Raw genomic sequence first — 18,734 nt, 5'->3', positions numbered from 1 at the left:
TGGTAGGTAGAGGCACGCACAGACACCAGGGACATTTAGATTCTAGGATTAGCTGAGAAAGAAAAGGCTGCCAGGATGACTGGTTGGCAGGGTGTGAGACATGGGAACTGCTCCTTAATGCATCAACCCTCTCTGCATGTTGATGAGCTTGACACCCAAAGGAGCCCAAGCAGTCAACTTTTTGCAAACCTTTCAAGATTCTTTCAATGGGAAATATGCCAAGTTTTTTCATTCATTTCTCTTAAATTTTTAAGCAATAAAATCATTTTTTTATGCCAGCAGGGTTATCAAAATGAGGACATTCAAGTCAAGATAAAAGCAACAAATTCAGATTCCCGAGGTCCCCATTAATCAAAAGTGGAAGTAGTATGAGCCTTTAACCCTCTGACCAGATACTGCTTGCAAATATGTACATGTATGACAGATTGTGACCTGACAAATGCACAGCTGGCAATAACAGCTGGCAACTGTTTATGAACAAGCCAGGACATATATGAATATTATATATACTGTATACTAACATCATGTACAGTTTGTACATGTACAGTGATTTGTTGTGACAGCTGTAATAAGTTCCAACATGAGGATATGCCAACATTAAAACTGAATCACTTTCATCACAGTGAAAACATTTTTTTCCAATCACAGCAGTGTGTGTAGGGATACCACACAATTATCTAAACTACACCAAGCAAAGAACAGTATTTCACTGCTTGGTTTTCTGGTCAAGGTTGCCATGTTTTCATAGAACAAGGACATTTATGCTTGTTGTATTAAAACAAAAAAAAAGTAATAGTAGTCTGGTTGCAGGCTTTGCATCATCATACTAATGAATATAAGACAGAACAACCCATTTAGTTATACCTTGCAATATGTAGGCAGCCAACAGAGCAGCATCTGATGTCTTGCACAGGAGACGACCATGGTAGAGATCTCTCTTAACCTGCAGGAAGACGAGATATCTGTGGAGTGGAGCACAGAAAAACTGATTTGGGTCATTATTTAGATAGGATCAATACTATATATATACAGTGGTTTCCATTTCTTGACAACACACACAGTGGCTGTTTGCAAGTTAACAATAATGTGTAACAATAAGATGTATTATGCTGTAAAACACTGAGACTGTAGGTGTGGCTAAGAGATTGTAATGATAAGAAATACTTATGATACTTTGTAGTAAGTGAGCTTGACTGACTTTGCTGTGGTTATGTGTGTGTGTGTGCGTGTGCGTGTGCGTGTGCGTGTGCGTGTGCGTGTAACCAGACTTATCTCCAATTGGTAAAACACTGAGTTTTGGGTCAGTGGATAGGGTTAAGGTTAGGGTAAGGATTAGGTTTAGACAAATAGTGGTCATGGTTATATTAGGGTTATAAGTCTATGGAAATACCCCAAAAGTGAATTAGGTAAACAACTGTGTGTTAGTGTATGTATGTCTGTGTGTGTATTTCCATACAGTACACATTTGCATTAGATGCCTTACCTGTAACAATTGTGTAACAGTTAAAAAAGATTAAAAAGTGATGATGACAAGCTAAAAGAAATCTTGAACATACAAGTAGAGGAATTACTGGGAATGTTGTTTGATGGAATGATAGCTTGTGAGGCATGTGCCCTGTGTTGCTGTTTGTGGTTATTAACCATAAGCTACAATACCTGGACAGTGCCGCATAGTCAAATGTAAAATAAACATAGCTAGACACAACTCCATTACTCACAAGCCATTTATCATTAATGTATAATTCAACTTTAGGAAAAATTAAATGAATTGGCATGATTGGCAATCTAATGTTATGGGCTGGAACATAAGGCGCGGGACATTCAGCACACCTCGAGGCATCACTCCAGCTAAAATATAATGATTCTGAGAATTGACAATAATTTCAAATATGATTGCTGGTTCACACTGACATCCACTGGGAGCGACTCAATCTCGTAGCCTCGTCCACAAAATCCAGAGATTACTCATATGTCGGTTTTTCCTACCCAGCATTCATTTCATAGACCTGTGATTGAGCTTGTCTCCAAGCAGCAAAGCAATAAATAGTATAGTACAAGCATCACTATGAAAAATGTTGGTAGGTACACTGAGCCTTTTTGTGTTAGACAAAGTTATCGCCTGATGATGACATTAACTGATGGCCATGGAGGTATGTTATATGCAAGTTACACAATTTGGTCATTTGCATGTAATTATCTCAAGTTGATCAGAGTTTATGGTCAGCTAAACATTCTGCAGTCAACACTCAAGCTGAACAATTAGCAGCAATTCAGTCAAAGATAGTCCCTTTCCAATATGGATTTTTTTTTGGTCAATTGGTCAAACTTGTCTAGTCACTAATCAATCAATCTAAAGCTAACACAACAACAGGATTGCTGTGAAAATATATATAACACAACTGGTAGCTAAGAACAAGAAACAAATCTATGTGAAATTTGGTTACCTTCCAACTCTTTGCTTATCTACTTCATATTTGTTAGTCTTTTAAACCCTCCAGTTAGAACAGATGTAGGAGGACGGAGGAGCTCTCTCTCTCTGCTCCATCAAGACAAGCTGGATTGTGAATGAGATATTTCATCGCGTGTCAACCAGTCAAGGGACGTGATTTACAGGGATATGTGAACTCAGTCGCTCTCTGGCTCACTCCTCACAGCAGTTTGTTCAGCTGTCAGATGCCACATACAGCAGCGTGGTGAGGAGCTTCATGACACTGCAGCTTATAAAAAGGGAAACACTGCTGCAAATGGGTTCAATGTTGAGGTTTTGATACTGCTGTGAAATTAAACTTCTGGACTTTGTTTTGTACTTGCACCACAGCACGCCACCTCCATGTGTAAGATAAATTGAGATGTAAAATACTTATTTATTATTTTATAGGTTGGTTATTTACATACATACATCTGCAAATGTGAGTATATGTACATGCACATATGCATTTACAGTATTTTAAATATGCAAACTCAAATGGGACATTCTGAAAGCATTGTCAATTCATATACAAGCAAATATTATTCTTTAAAACCTCTACGGAGCTATAGTGTTTTTTTCAAATGATATAAAAGCAGGCTTCAGAAGCATACAATAATACAACAAATGGATTTGCCCTAATAGAAGACAGGGCTATAAACAGGAAGGCAGTTGGATTGAGATATCCCTTGTGGTTTAATAAAATGAGTCTCTATGTGCTATGATCATTTTATATCTTCCATTTAAGTTTGCTAATGCCAGCATCTTTACACTGTGTTGACTTCACAAAAATAACGATGAATGATGTAATGACTATAAGGAGTTAGTAGTATTGAATTTCTGCTGGCCTTTTTAATCATGTGACATTATGTGATAGTCAACTCTTTAGTCACTTACATCTAATCTATTTCTTGAGTCCTTAAAATTGGGACAGTCCAATAAAAACTAAATACAAGTAATGTTAATGTCTTTGGGTTTTGTCTTCTGCACTGTGTTTTGGACAAAGTCTGAAATTTCCAGCAAGACAAACTACTCTATATGCAAGACAGTGTTTGGGCTTGTAAAAGGCCATATTAAATGAGTGCAATCAGGACATATGCACACTGACATGGCAAATTAATGACTTCCATTAAGCATTTCTCAACCCTTACTGCCATTTGTACAATTTGCATGTAGTAAGTGAATGATTAAACTCAGCTGCAAACAAACAACTGAAGATGCATCAACATATCACTACTGTCAGGTTTCAAAGTTTATTGATGGGAGAGAGAGTCATGACATGCAAGGACACATCTCAAGTCTCTTAATTGCATCAATGTTTCCTTCACTTGCATCTTTTTCTTTTGTCTTAATCTCTCCAACTGAGGCCCACTGCTGCACTGTGCTAATACTAATAAAGGTGCACAGTTATCACTAACAGCACATGAATAATGTATTCTGTATTTATACTGTTTATACTGTGTACTGTGTTCTGCTCAGAGGCACATGAACTATTTCTACTGACAGAATGTGTTTATTTTATTTTATTATTATTTACGTCTGTATTTATTGATATTCTGATTGCGAATTAATTATTTAATAACCTAGAATATGATCAGAGTGTCTTTTGAACACTGGGAATGATTTATTATGATAAATGTTTCAGGCAAAATAGAACATTTTCATATCAAACCCAACGCTCAGGAATTTTCAGCCACCCATTAGACTGAATACAAATTACAATAAATTATGTAAAATAAAAATGTGTTTTAAAACATGTTTCATCTGACAGACAGGTTCTAAATTACTTTAATTTGATCCATTATAAAAGTTAATGGTGAAAATAACAATTCATGAAAAGATTTTTTATGGTTCTTTTGTTAATCAGAGACTACATAGTGAATCAGAAAAGAGGCAAAATATAAAACTTTGTAGTGATACACTTAAGTTGAATTTGTAATCTGTCTCAACACATGATATATCAGAGCAGTCTGATCTCATGTATCCTTGATCATGGCTCCTCAGAGATCCTCCTCGCTCCTCAGTCCTTGCTCCTCACAGCAGACATAAGACCTTGGAGATGGCCTTCAAAATGGCTGATCAGAACGACTTCCAGTTCAGGCGAAGAGCGAGGAAAGATCAAATAAAAGACTTCAGATGTACCCGTAGTGATCCTGAGACCTAACTCCACACTACCAAGGTGCAGCGAACAGCGCTATCTCAAAAACTTACCTGGTGATTTCCTCTCTCAGGGCAGCAGGGTCAGGTGGGTAAAACTTGACACGCAAACACATGGTGAATGGAGGCTGGGCTGTGAAAAAAAGAAGATTTCAAATCTTGTATTGTCATATTTCTAATGTGTTTCAATCTTTTTATTTTGCAATTTTTTTCCTTTCTCTTTTTTTGGTCGAATTTGGACAACTTGGAAGTGGATTCAACCAAAAGACAAACTGATCAATCATGTTAAACGAAATACTTACATTTCATTTGTTTGGAAATTGACTTTGTAAACTCCAACCAATGCTGAAAGGGAGAGAAAGAGAAGTGAAGACCTGAATGTTTAGCTGCTAACTGTAAGTCTGGGGTCTGACTTCTCAGTGTCTTAGCATGACTTGTAATCTATAGCTAGGAGGCACACTGAAATTACTCCCATCTCCTTCCCTTCTGTTTATTTAGACTCTCTCCAACACAGTCACCATGCAGAGAGGAGAGGAAAGAAAGCTGTAAGATAATCAAGAGAGGGCTGTTCTCTGTAAACATCATGAGTTGAAAACTGGCTCTAATCAACGAGAAGATGAAATGCTGATAATAACGCACGCACAATAATAAACTTTTTCAGCAACTGTGTTAACTTTCTCAAGAAATTACCACTAAGTAGATGCACTAAGGAAGTGAACATTTATTGAGAGAGACAGTGATAAGGGTCAATTAGACATATTCAAAAACTTAAAAAGTTATCGAAATAGAGTCTTAACAGAAACTGTGACATTGTGGCTAAAGTCTTCATTATCTACAACTTAAATGAATAATGAAAAACTTTGGTCTCACAGAGCAGTCACCTTCAATCATCTGCTGAGAGGAAGGACACAAGCTGGTAGCTGGTTTCACTACTATAACAAAGACAATCTGCAAAACCCTATAAAGCCTCAACAGCAGGTGTAACACTGTTCAAGAATGCGTGATTAACAAACACTGAGTTCAGCTTACCTACAAGCTTACCTACCTGCCTGTATATCTATATAGTAGAAATATGACAAATTAGACCAGTTAGACCTAGAATTTACACTAAAGAGCTTCTGAGAAAAGTGTCTGTCAATGAGACCTCTGAGACTTAATGGTTAATCTGCTCTACCAGGCAGTGCAGAGATAGTGAAAACTGACTGGAACAATGTACAGTACAAACAGTTACAGAGCTTTTTATAGACAGTGGCCACAGATGGTTTCTTTTCCTTGCATCATCTTCACAAATTGTTTCCTTGGGCATTTTAAAATTTGCTTTTGGGTAATGTTATCATCTTCAAAATTGAGTATTACCCATTAAATACAATTCTGTATTGCCATATTGGCATATCTAAATGTATTTTATGGGATGTGAATACGTTTCTGTTGTGGTCATTTGTGTGCAGAAATGATTAGCTAATTCAAGGTAACAAATTAAATAGATGTGTGCACCAGGTATTAATTCTAGGAAACTAATTAATCATTTGTGTTCACAAATACTAAAAAAAGGTAAATTAAAGTTACTTTCCAAATACCAAAAGCTGATCTCTTTTTTCTCATATTTTTTTTATTGGAGTGAGCAATGATACAAATAACTTTTCAACATATTTGTTATTCCTTATAGAAATTAAATTACATACATTTGATTTGCTTAATTTGCTTGACCAAAAGCTGATCTGAACTGTTGATGTTGACTGTGTAGCTTTACTATGTAACCTTATGAAATCTACATTACAAACAATTGTTTTTATTATAACACTTCAGTGTTTAACAAAGCAGTTTCCCCTTTTAATTTAGTTTCACTGTCAATAGAAAAACAGAGAAGAATGGGGAAAGATAGACAAGGACAGAGAGGCTGTGAGTTTGGATTCAATGTAATGGCTGTGCACAGGGTTAGTTGAATAAATGTAAAAAAAAGGAGAGAGAACAGAAGAAAGGAGAAGAGACCAAATCATGAATCACCATGTAGCACAGAGACACCATTGGATTCAACTACAATTTATGTATCATTATAAATGAATACTTACCCTCTGCTTGTCTGGGTCAACATATCTAATGCCAAAGTAATCTTTCTCCAGCAGGTTGAGATGGTGGCAGATGAGGTCAAACAGGTACTGTCCCTTGGCATCCCGCTGAAAGAGACAGAACATGACAAACTAAGTATAATGTGCTTGCTATTGAAAGACATTTAAAAAGGGAAGGAATGAGAAAATGGCAACTTTACTCTTTTTACAGGAGTCTGCAGCCACCTCATTCTGTCCCACGTAACATTTGCATATTCACAGAGTTAATGAATACCCAGCAGATGAATGGTGCATAAATGAGAACACCATGCTTAGGAATAACAGCAAGCAATGTTACATGATCAAATTAATTTCTAAATTCCATTTGAAAACATGTAGACAGTGTCACATCAAAACATTGTTTTTCCATTCTCATCAGGGAGTCCATTTTTGGGGAACTGAGAAGTCAAAACGGCCACCAGAAAGTGTTTTAATATTTCACTACCCTCAAGGGAGATATATGAGGGCTATCAAATATTCATATTGAGGCAGCAGCCATCTGTGAAAGCTTTGAGAAATGTCTGCTGCAGAAAAGGACCTGGAAAAGCAGCAAGACAAGGTGTAGGCAAAGGAAGAGGCACGCTCAAAAGGAGGAGAAGCCCTTGTCATGCAATGCAGTACAAAAATCTTTTTTGTATCATCAAAGTACCTGGAAATACAATGTTTACATTTTAGGTTAGCTATTAGTTTAATAAAATAACTAAAATCATATGAGTTGTTCAGCTAAATTAAAATGTACTGTCAGGTGTGGCAGTGAGTGTAAGAGGAGCAGGCCTGCTGTTCTGGCTAGTAGCTAGCTGAGAATTAGCAGAGCCCTTACATAAAGCTGCATCTACCCCAGAGGACTCATTAAAATATATTTTAATAGAGTCATAATTTAGGATTTGCTGCAACAATCAGGTAGATAGCATCAAGGCTGCCAATGAACACATAACAAAACATGAGCCAGTAATTCTTTAGTTGTTCCAAAGCTAGCCAAATTTAACTCTCAACTATGACCCTGTGTCATATGACAGTAACAGTCCCCTCAATTGTGTAGTCATACACCAAAGGTGAGTAGGCACATATCCAGGATGCAGACTACAGCTCAGCTAAGTCATCTAAGCCAAAAACTGTATCAAACAGGTTCAGAGTGGACAAACAGTCAACCTATAATAGGCACATTATCATTGGGGGAAAGGTTGAATGTGATTTCAAACCTACTTACTGACACAAGGCCAGAAGTAGCTGAGCCAATATTCAGGTGTCCCACCCATATACATGGACAGACAAGAATACTGTAACACTCACTGAGCACTTTATTAGGAACACCATACTAACACAGGGTAGAGCCTCCCTTTGCTCTCAAAGAAGACTCAATTCTTTGTGGCATGATTTTGAAAACATTCCTTTGAGACAAGATTGTATCACATAATGTTTGCACATTTGTCACTTGCACATTCATGCTGAATTTCTCATTCTACCACAACGCAAATGTGTTTTACTGGATTCAGATCTGGTTACGTGGGAGACCACTGAAGTACACTAAATGCATTGTCATGCTCATGAAACCAGTTTGAGACGATTTTTGCCTTGTGACATTATGTTTTATAATACTGGAAGTAGCCATCAGAAAACTGGTAAATTGCCATAAAGGCCATAAAGGGATACACATGGCCAGTAATAATACTGTGACCCTGACCCTATACCATCTGCGGGTCTCAGCAAAAATTGAGATTCATCAGATGAGGCTACCTTTTTTCCAGTCTACAGCTGTCCAGTCTTGGTGAGCCTGTGCCCACTGTAGCCTCAGATTTCAGTTCTTGACTGACGGGAGTGGAAACCCTGAGGTCTTCTACTGTTGTGGCCTCAAGATTCGACATGTTGTGCATTTTGAGATGCTTTTCCATAATCTGAGTTACCATAGCCTTCCTGTCAGCTCAAACCAGTCCGGCAATTCTCCTCTGACCTCTCTCATCAAGGCATTTTTGTCTGCAGAACTGCTGCTCATGGTATGTTTTTTCGCTCTACTGTAAGCTCCTAACCTGTATTTGCATGATTTTATGCAATTCGCTGCTGCCACATGATTGGCTGATCGGACAATTGCTTGAATAAGCAGGTGTTAGATGTTCCTTTCGTCAATAAAGTGAGTATATCTTTGTGTTATAAAAATTCCAGCACAAAGGGTAGGTTGCATGTTCATTCGTTCAAACTTATTTAAGTCTCAAAAATCATTGAGGTTTCTCTCATTTGCAATGATGTTGAGATACACAGTTAAACACAAAATGAGTAGGGTTAAATAGATCAGAGGAGGACAATACTCCATGAAAACAATTGCGTAATGAGGTAATTTAACATCATAGTCCTGAATTGTTCAGGGGTAGTGAGAGTGTTGAAGGATGAGGATGTGTTGAAGATACTGTAATTCCATGTTTGGTGCACAAAAAAAGGGGCAGATTTTCTTCAGTTCAATTCAGAATATATAGCTTATAGCTTAGTTCTGTAGAAAAGCATATATCATGAATTAAAGGAGGCATAACCAATTCAGTTCATTAAGGCCCAAGGGTTCAACTGTGCTAAGAGAATGGATCCAATATGTCTTCTTGCGATTCAGTGAGTTCACTGTATCACCACTTCTAGGAGAACAGGAAGTTTTGCAGAACTTTAATGAGGCTGTAGAGCTATGGTTCGCCTGCGCATAATACTGGGCCATAGCATAATCCATGAATGTTTATTCTCTCTGAAGTTTGCCTCTGATCTGATTCAGCTACACATTGCTAGAAGATGTACAGAGAACCACTTTTACAGTGCAGTGGAATTGGACATGCTAACATTAAATTCCCATCGTGTTGAATATATATTTTACTTATTGTTATAGTGACGTCATCCGCTGTGATAGTTACAGTAATGGAGGACACTATACAGTACTTAAATAATAAAGTTTTTTCTTCCTATAGTGGAAAAGAGCACTATAAAATATCCTACAGTGCCATTAAGAAGAGACACTGCATTCACATAAGTGACACAAAACTGCACAGTCAGAGAAAGTCAAAGGCAGATATATGAGAACAGAAAAGGGGAAAGAGAAGGTAGAGACAAAACCAAATAATAAAGAGAGACAGAAAACCAAGAGAGGAGAGAGAGAGAATAAGCCTGAACAGTAAGACATTGATGAATCTGCCCCAGTACAACAATCAAAAAGAGAAGACATGGAAATAGCTGCATTATGAGCAATTTTGAGATCCAAAGCCTGCTCATTGTATCATTAAAAAACAGAATCTCTGTGTTGAAGGCTGTATGCACATCTATGTCACTATCACAATAAATCTCAACACCCTTTAGGTTACATGTTACTATTGTCAGGGCACTTGAGAATAAGATCACCTCTGTTTGGATTGGATTAAACCTTTCCCAAGTTCATAACTCAAGAGCACACCCCAGGAGTTGATGACTGTGAGTTGAAAAATGATGGCAGATTTGAAGTTATCCAACTACAGGAGAGGCTTTCAACAATGTGCATAACCAACAATTGGCCAAGCAAAGGAAATGGCCTGAGGTAAAATGATTGAGATTAATATTGCACTGTCCTTGGTAGAGCTACTTACTAAATTGCTGATTGCAGCTCTTCAAATGTGAGAATTTCAAGTTTTTACATAATAGTAAACTGAATTTATTTGGATATTGGACTATTGATTGAATAAAACAAAACTTTTGAATACATCACCTTGGGCTCCAAGAAACTACCATGGGCATGTTTCCACTATTATTAAGCTTAAGCCTTTTCACTTTGTAATAGTTTAAACTAACATATATCTAATATTATTTATATTCACCTGTAAGATGATTCAAAGTTAGATCATAAACAATGAACAAAGTTGAAAGCACTTCAATGAATCTGCAGTATATCTCACACAGAGTAAAATATTCAAATCCAAAATATGACATAAATTTACACTGAAGCTTGGGATCTTTGAAAAGAAATGCTGTTTGCACAACATGAATCTGTCAACATGACTGAAGGCAATTCATTAATGATACACATCTGAATCTAGTCTTTAACATAGAATCTTTGAAGCAGAGACCAACCCACATCAAACCACAAACTAAACTTATCCTATCAGGTCCAGTTGTGTCAAGTTGTGCACTGGCCAGACGTTTCCCAGGATGCACAGGGCTGAACCTCTATCTCCTCTGTCAGTGTGTCTGTATGTCACTGTCACAACATACACCCTGACTCACCAGGACAGGCCTGCTGACTAGCCCAGCAGCAAAATTGGAAGCACACACATCCATGAACACACGCAGACACACACACACACACACACAGTGAGCCTCAATCCTTCTTGCTCTATTATAAATGTCTGTGGTACACCTGTGAAATCTCCAGATCCACAACATTTCAGAGTCTGTACCTCCCACTCCCTCCATCTGCTGTCCACTGTGGTGTAAGCTACTGTGATGCCCAAAAAAGCCATCCCAATTAATCATGTTGTTTCTGTGTGTTTCCTCCTATGCGTGCACCTGTGTGTTTCTATGCGCCATTCCGAAGTGTGTGCGTGTGTCTGTCTGTCTGTCTGTACTCCCATGTAGTGTGTGTGTGTGTGTGTGTGTGTGTGTGTGTGTGTGTGTGTGTGTGTGTGTGTGTGTGTGTGTGTGTGTGTAAGATGTTACTGATGAGCCATGTCCAAGTTAGTAGTTATGAAACAACAACAGAAAGGCAGGATGATTTATCTCAGTCCAACACAAATAAAAAAAATGGAATGAAATGAATTAGTTGAAACCATTCATGAAGAATCCTGGAACACACAAACAAGCTGCAGTACTTTTAATAGCAACAGCATAATGTAAGCATTCATAGTTTTTACAGTACACTGGAGTCATGAACAACAGATTTTAGGCTTGATTTAATAAAGAGCTTCTGATCTACAGTCTTCTATTGTGCATTACAATGAGTGGAGATTATCATATTGCTCCTGGTAATTTACCTGAGTCTGCACTCTGATGCAGTTTGTAACGCAGAGATCGAAGCACACTAACTTTGTTCTGTGCTCATTATCTGCCTGGACAGAAACAGCAAGAGAACAAAGCAGCCCATAGGCAGCTGACCAAACTCTTATAATGTATACAGTATGTGGTGTTGTGTTGCACACTGATGAGACACACTGAACTTCAGTAGGCTGACCAGGGCTCCACTGGGACACATAGGCGAGCTCTAAGGCCGAATCATTATTGATCTGAAGTTAAGTGTTCTTCAGGAGCCTTATGAGATGTAAACCCAGAGCCAAGCTGCAATACACTAGTGGCTACAGGGAGGAAATGCTATACGTTAGTATTTAAAGCACTATTTCATTGTTTTTGAGTAGATAAACTGCAGATCTATTTTGTGGTTTATGGTCATGTGATTTCAGTGTGGGAATTGCTTCTTTCACTGTTTTTTATCCCTCGGGTTTTATTGCTGTGGGGGAAATAATGAGATCCCTGCTGTCGTTGGATTAACACTTTTTATTATAAAGCAAATCAGGATATCTGGAAATTAAATAACCTGCTATTGATTACTGGCCATATAGTACAGAATTTATATGTTAAGTTTTACATTGGAATATATGTTTTTTAATCAACACAGGGACTTCGGTTTAACAAATTCATTATGTTGTACCCCATTGTGCACTATACTGTGTCACTTGCAATTATCTGGCCAGACTGTTTCCGGTAAGGTGTGTTTTGTGTTGAGTTTTTTTGTTAAAAAGACAAAAAATTATCAAAAAAGAGGCATAGATTTCATGTGACAGCCATACTGAGTACTACAATGCAGCCATAATATTTGGGCATTAAAATTAGATGTATTATTTATTTATTTATCACATTTCAGAGTAAACAAAGTGTGATTTAAACATTACTTACTGTCATCTAATCGCATTACGTTGCAGAGAAATGGAACTATTAATGATATTAATGTCAGCCTGTTTTCCTGAGGGTATATTTCCGGCAAATGGCCAACTAAATTGTTTTCATGTTTCACTACAAGTCAAGCATCTATGCCCATACTGAACCACAGGTCTCTTTAGGCCCTCTGAAGGCATGTAAGATTAGTTAAAATTAGATTAGAAACTGCGTTCACCAACTGCTTTTCACACTCATACAGTGTCAGTGTTTCCCACACATTCATTCTTTCGTGGCGGCCCGCCACGAAAGAATTACGTCCGCCACGAATAGATTTTTCGGCTTTTGGCTCGCTCGACCTCGCTCATAAAAGCATAATAATGGGACTCTGTCTGTGAATGTAACTCGTCGTTACAATTCCGGGGCAGTAGGTGGCGGCAATAAAACCAAAGAAGACGCACTTAATTCACCTGGTCGGCCAGAAGAAGAAGAAGAAGATAAAGAAGAAGATAAAGAAGTTAGACAGACGAAGATAGACATAGACATATGTCTTTGCTAGAGGCTACCTGCTGGTGTGTGGTGTGTATGAAACAGGAGGAGTTCAAGGACGTAAACAAAACAGTCACGTGTCCCACAGATGCAGTGTCGGGAAAGGGACCCTATATGGTTTGTTCCGTGTCTGTTTCCTTACGTGTTGGACTAAATACATGGACATATTGAGGAAAATATTTCGGTTTTATGGAAATGGATTTCATATTTCACCAGAATGGATACTTGGCGAGCTGTACAGAAAGTCCTGAGTCATAAGATGATCGTTGTGGATAAAGAGAAGACTTTGAAGGTATGTAGCATTATAGCTGTTAGCTTACTTTAGCGGAGTGGCTAGCCGAGCTAACCGCTAATACTATTACAGCTGTGAGCAACCATATAATTCATGAGTGGTCTTGAATGAATCAGGAGAATCTAAGCTTTCAATGTAACAATGTACGACATGAATATATATGTTTAAGGGTTGGTGTTTAAAACATTCAGAAGAACTTGTCGCTACCTCTCAACTTCCGGTCCGTCCCGTAGGCGGAACAGCGTGTTTTAAGTGTCTGCAGTTCCGATCCTTCATGTTGGCTGAAACAGACAAGTCACCCTCAAATATGCTGAAACCCATGTTGAAGTTTGGCCTGCAGTTAGTCTTCCCTAATGTTTATGTGGCTTTGAGGATGTTCCTTACGTTGCCGGTGACAAACTGTGAGGGGGAGCGATCATTTTCTCATTTGGGGAGAATCAAAAATGAGCTGAGGACCACACCACCACAAATAGATGCCTGTCCTGTGGGAAACACTGAGTGTGCAGCTTCCTCAGCTGAAGATACACATATCACACTTTGCAAATGTTGTCTAATTAGTAAAAGTATACTAAAGTATAAAATCATCCTGGTCTCACAATCTGCATACACATAACACAAATTTACACTTTCAAATTGCATGCAGAGCATACTCCAAAGTAAAATTTTGCATTCAGGTGATATGCCAATTTAACACCACATTTTTTACTTTTGCATGTGTCATTTAACACCATTGGTTGGGTTAAGGCACAAACCACTTTTGGTAAGGTTTACACACACAAAAATGACTTGGTTAGCATTAGAGAAAGATCATAGTTTGATTTAAAACTCTAAAATTCTGTAAAAATGTCAAAAAATGCTAGACATGACTGAAAATCTCTATTAAAATGCCTGCACTTGATGGTAAAAATGTCCAGTCATTGGTGTTAAACAGTGCTCTCCTGTTGCTTTGTAGCTTTTTGCCAGCTGATCATCTAGCCATCCACCCAAAGCCCAAATTCACATTATAAAAGGAAAATCATATTATATGATGTCACTTGCATGTAGGTGATTAGTACATCACCTACATGCAAAATTGGACTTTGGCGTATGCACTACATGCCATTTAGGCTGATACAATATTACTGACATTGACGTTCTTTTATCTTGAACTGTCTTTCATGAGCATGGGGTATTTATTTAGCAGATTATTTAAATTATATCAACCATACTGAGACCTTTGACAAAAATAAATGAGCTGGGGCCATGATGATTACCTTGTCAGCTTCCATTCAGTTCATGGGGAAATCATTAAAGTCTGCTATTTGATTTTGCTGGTCCTCCCTGATCAAGACAAATGGCTGACCTGGAGGCCTTGTTTTCTTCATGTTGTGTGTGTGCTTGTGCAGGTCCTGGATATGTGCAAGTAGATTACAGGCCAAGGGCTAAATAACTGCAGAGTCTGCTAAATAACAGATGCGGGTTCCCCAAGAATACAGTCTTAACATCTTCTGGATACAACTGAACTGAGGGATGTAGACAAAAGGATCCTAGGTGTTTGGAACAGTCACAAACACTGATTTAAAGCTGGGACATATTGAACAAAGTGTATTTTCAGTATAAGCCAGGGGCTCAGGGGATTCAAGAATCAGCAGAAGGATATCTTCCTGGATTTATATATATATATATATATATATATATATATATATATATATATATACATACATACATACATACATACATACACACACACACACACACACACACACACACACACACACACACACATGTGTGATAAGAGGATATATATATATATATATATATATATAGTTCTTCCTGGATTTTATATATATATTTTCATATACATTATATAAAATCCAGGAAGAATGATGCACAAAGATAATTAATTGTATGTATGTGATAAGAGGATTGTTGCAGTCATTGTAGTGGACACCTGTGGTGAGGAGGGAGCTGAGCCTGAATTGGAAACTTTTCTATTTACCATTCAACCTACATTCCAATCCTCACCAATACTCATGAACTCTGGTTACTATGGGTGGGTTGCAACATGTCTGGGCTGTCCACAATGTCCACAATGTCCACAATACTCAAAACTCCATTCCACTCCATGTAGGATAAGATATTGGGGTAGACCTGGACAATGACACATTTAGTCAAAGACCTTCCCATCTGGCCATAGGAAGAAATGGAGGATGTTAATGGGAGAAGGATACTCTGTTTAACTTAATGAAATTGCCCAGATATAAAACAGAAAATCGAAGGTTGCATCAATAGATTATAACAAAGTTCTTGTGTCAAGTTGGGGAAAGTCGAGTCAGTAGATAGTGAAATTGTTTTGGCAGTAGCAGTAGCAGTAAAGGTGGTTGGTGGTTGTCACAGCAGACATACCGGTAGCAGTCACAGTGTTCATGTATGTAATATGTTTATTCTGGGTTAAAGAATACTGATACACGGTGTGTGCAGCAGCCATGATATTAACCACAGTGACTCATGGGTAAATGTGATTAGTGCTGGCCTGTCAGTGAGAGAGGAATATATTAAACAAGCAGAGGCCCATAAGTGCTTTATGGAAGCACGCGCTACGTTTCATCACAGCTATAATAAAAGTGATAAACGGAGGAATGGAAATAACCCAGACTGGGGCCAAATGATCACTGCGGTCCTTACTGGAGCGTCAGCAACAGCACGCCGCTTTCTCTGCCTGGCCAGGGCTTGCGTCAGATTAATTATTGAGAGGGGTTCCATATCAGCTTGGGAAACACCACATCAATAAATGATGGTGTCATTTTAAGCTAGAGGATGGAAATTGCAACAACAAAGCAAATGGTCTTGAAAGGCCACTTGTTTCTGCAGCATCTGCGAACACTGGTGCTCAACAATGTGTGCTTTCGCTTAGTATTTACATACAAGTTCGAGCTCCTGGGTGGCGGGTGATTAAGTGGCAAAATGGTTCATGGTGGTCTTACACACTGCCTGCTTCTTTGGGGCTCAACCGCAGTGCTGCGAGTTAGCATATCTCAGTACCCCACTGCATGATATCTTCGCTGATTGTCACTACTGGTAAAGTTGCTGCTGCCAAGGCTGAAAGCAGCAAAGCCAGTAAATGGCTTACCATAATCTTATGATATGGTAATGTGTACTTTCTGCACTCTGGAAAGCAGGCACAGAAGTAGGAGATGCTTCTGTCAGTCAGCAGCTAAGTAGTATTACAAGATTTATGCTCAACATGCCTTCCCTGGCAGTCTGATCGAAACAATAGATCAGTTATATCAAAATGTTGTCTGCAGATGGGTCAATAGTTACTTGGGTATATTGTATATGCATTGTGATTTTCTTTAAAGTAATAAACTGCAGGTACCAGCACATAGTGCTTGTCCTTGAATTAAAAAGAAAACCTGTTAATGGTCTACACAAGGTTTCATTTGGTCTCAGTATGTACAAAGTAGAGCTGAAATGAAATGAAAGTGGTTAGTGATTGCAATGCTTCAAAGGGTTACAAGATCAGTACCACTCAGTTGGCAGCCTATTACGAACACCATTTCCCATGAACCATAAACCCTTGCAGGTTAAATGTCAGGGCTTGACAAAAGAGGTGAGTTGAGGGGTTTTTAGTCAGCAGAGAAAGGTAAAAGGCTGGGAAAATAACTTAAGAAGAGTGTTTGTGAATATATGGGCAAAACCAATTCACACTGATGTAAGTATCTGCACAAGTGTGTTCCAGTTTCAAATGTTGCAGTGTATGTTGCATGAATGTGGACAGAAAGCCTCAGGAACATGCTTAATTTTCTTTTCTGAAAGACACATGAAAGAAATACTAATTAAGAGGTTACATTACGTTACAGGAGGAGCTACTGGGACAGAAGGTACTGTATCCCAGATGTGAAATCAGTTTCTTTAATGATAAGCTGTAAATACTTTGGATAGTATTACATCCTTCATTTAATGGGTTGTGTTTTACCTATATCATATTAGTCACATAGACAGGTCAATGATGAATCTTAAGGTAATGGCCTCTCCAAAACAACAAAAATTGGAAAGATTGCTGACAATACACTTCACCTTATGAACCTTGGTGAAAACATTACTATGAGTGAGCTTTTTTTTGTTAATAAATTCAACACCCTGACCAAGAGAAGCACAGAGCAAGCTGTTGTTGCACAAGTGACACCAGATAAGTACAACTGGTCTGGTTCAAAATGCTGACAGTGGGAGAAAAACACAGTGAATAAAACTCTACACCCTGGTAACTTTAAGGGGATGACTCATTCTGCTTATGGATAACACTATCTTCTCTCCATGTAATTCTCCCAAACTGTATTAAATTGGGTCTTTATTGAGCTCCACAGCCATTACTTTACATTTGGCTGTATGCTGGTGATTTATTCTTGATGAACACCACACTTATTTAAATTGCTCAACCAATATTACTCGTCCTCAACATAACTCAAGAAACAAAACTGTGTAAAATAATGCTGTGCGTTTTTTGTCTGCTGTATTTACAGCACACAACATCCTGTTAGAAGTGTTGGTAGATGTATTTTTGGACTACATATTTTTTCCCTATGTTTGTCTTCCTGCTAAGCTAGGCTAACTGCTTCCTGGCTCTAGTGCCATACTTCTCAAGATATGAGAGATCTTCTTCTTCCAGGACGAAAGTGAATATGTCTTCTTTACTCTTACTTCGTACATGACACATGCAAATGTGCTTGACTAATGCATAATTGAAGAACATAAAGAATAGTGTCACAGTCTTGAAAGCCTAGTCTAGTGGTTTGGCTTGCTGCAGTCAATCCATAGTCCTTGTTCCTTCCAAAAATGTATACCGAAGTTTATCTGAAGTTAACATTAGAGTAATCTGAGTTAGTAAAATCAAGTGGGCATCTTCCGGGTTTACTCTCAAGTCGAGTCCATTTTATTTGATTATTTAAAAATCACAAATTTGCCTGTATTGCTTTAGAACACCCCTTATCATTAGAACCCTGATATGAATAAAGACCAAACTTCTTTAATAGGAAAAAATGAAACTCTTTCTTTTTAGTTCAATATTTCCACAGACAGTGTTTCCATGATGAGCTGCAGAGGAATAATGGAGAGGAATAATAACATAAAGAGGGAAATTCAAGATAAAAAGACTTTCTCAGTCTGCCAAAGACTATTAACATATCTGCTGAAACACTGAATCACCCCTAACAGTCACAATCACTTTGTGCTGTGGATTTTATTTTTCTGAAACTGTGCACAGTTTTCAACCTCAAAGACAGAATCTCCTTCAGAAAAAATCATCCTTCAAACCGAATAGCTCCTTAAT

General features: G+C 38.1%; 2 protein-coding genes across 2 annotated transcripts in view; one reads left to right on the top strand and one right to left on the bottom strand.

The window, feature by feature from the left end:
- cry5 (cryptochrome circadian regulator 5) overlaps positions 1–18,734 on the top strand; it is an 85,386-nt gene that overhangs the window by 19,213 nt on the left and 47,439 nt on the right. The window lies entirely within an intron of this gene.
- The window catches only part of LOC128359297 (FERM domain-containing protein 5-like), a 70,370-nt gene that overhangs the window by 10,301 nt on the left and 41,335 nt on the right, over positions 1–18,734 (bottom strand). Inside the window, exons 2-5 of the mRNA XM_053319769.1 lie at positions 6,694–6,798; positions 4,927–4,969; positions 4,679–4,757; positions 865–962 (exon numbers count right to left, since the gene is read on the bottom strand). Coding sequence (XP_053175744.1) covers positions 865–962; positions 4,679–4,757; positions 4,927–4,969; positions 6,694–6,798 — 325 coding nt within the window. The remainder of the gene's footprint in view (positions 1–864; positions 963–4,678; positions 4,758–4,926; positions 4,970–6,693; positions 6,799–18,734) is intronic.

The sequence above is a fragment of the Scomber japonicus genome, chromosome 1 (genome assembly GCF_027409825.1).
Source record: "Scomber japonicus isolate fScoJap1 chromosome 1, fScoJap1.pri, whole genome shotgun sequence".
NCBI lineage: Eukaryota > Metazoa > Chordata > Actinopteri > Scombriformes > Scombridae > Scomber > Scomber japonicus.
The sequence above is the reverse complement of the archived record's forward strand: the minus strand, read 5'-3'. Positions and strand labels throughout refer to the sequence as shown.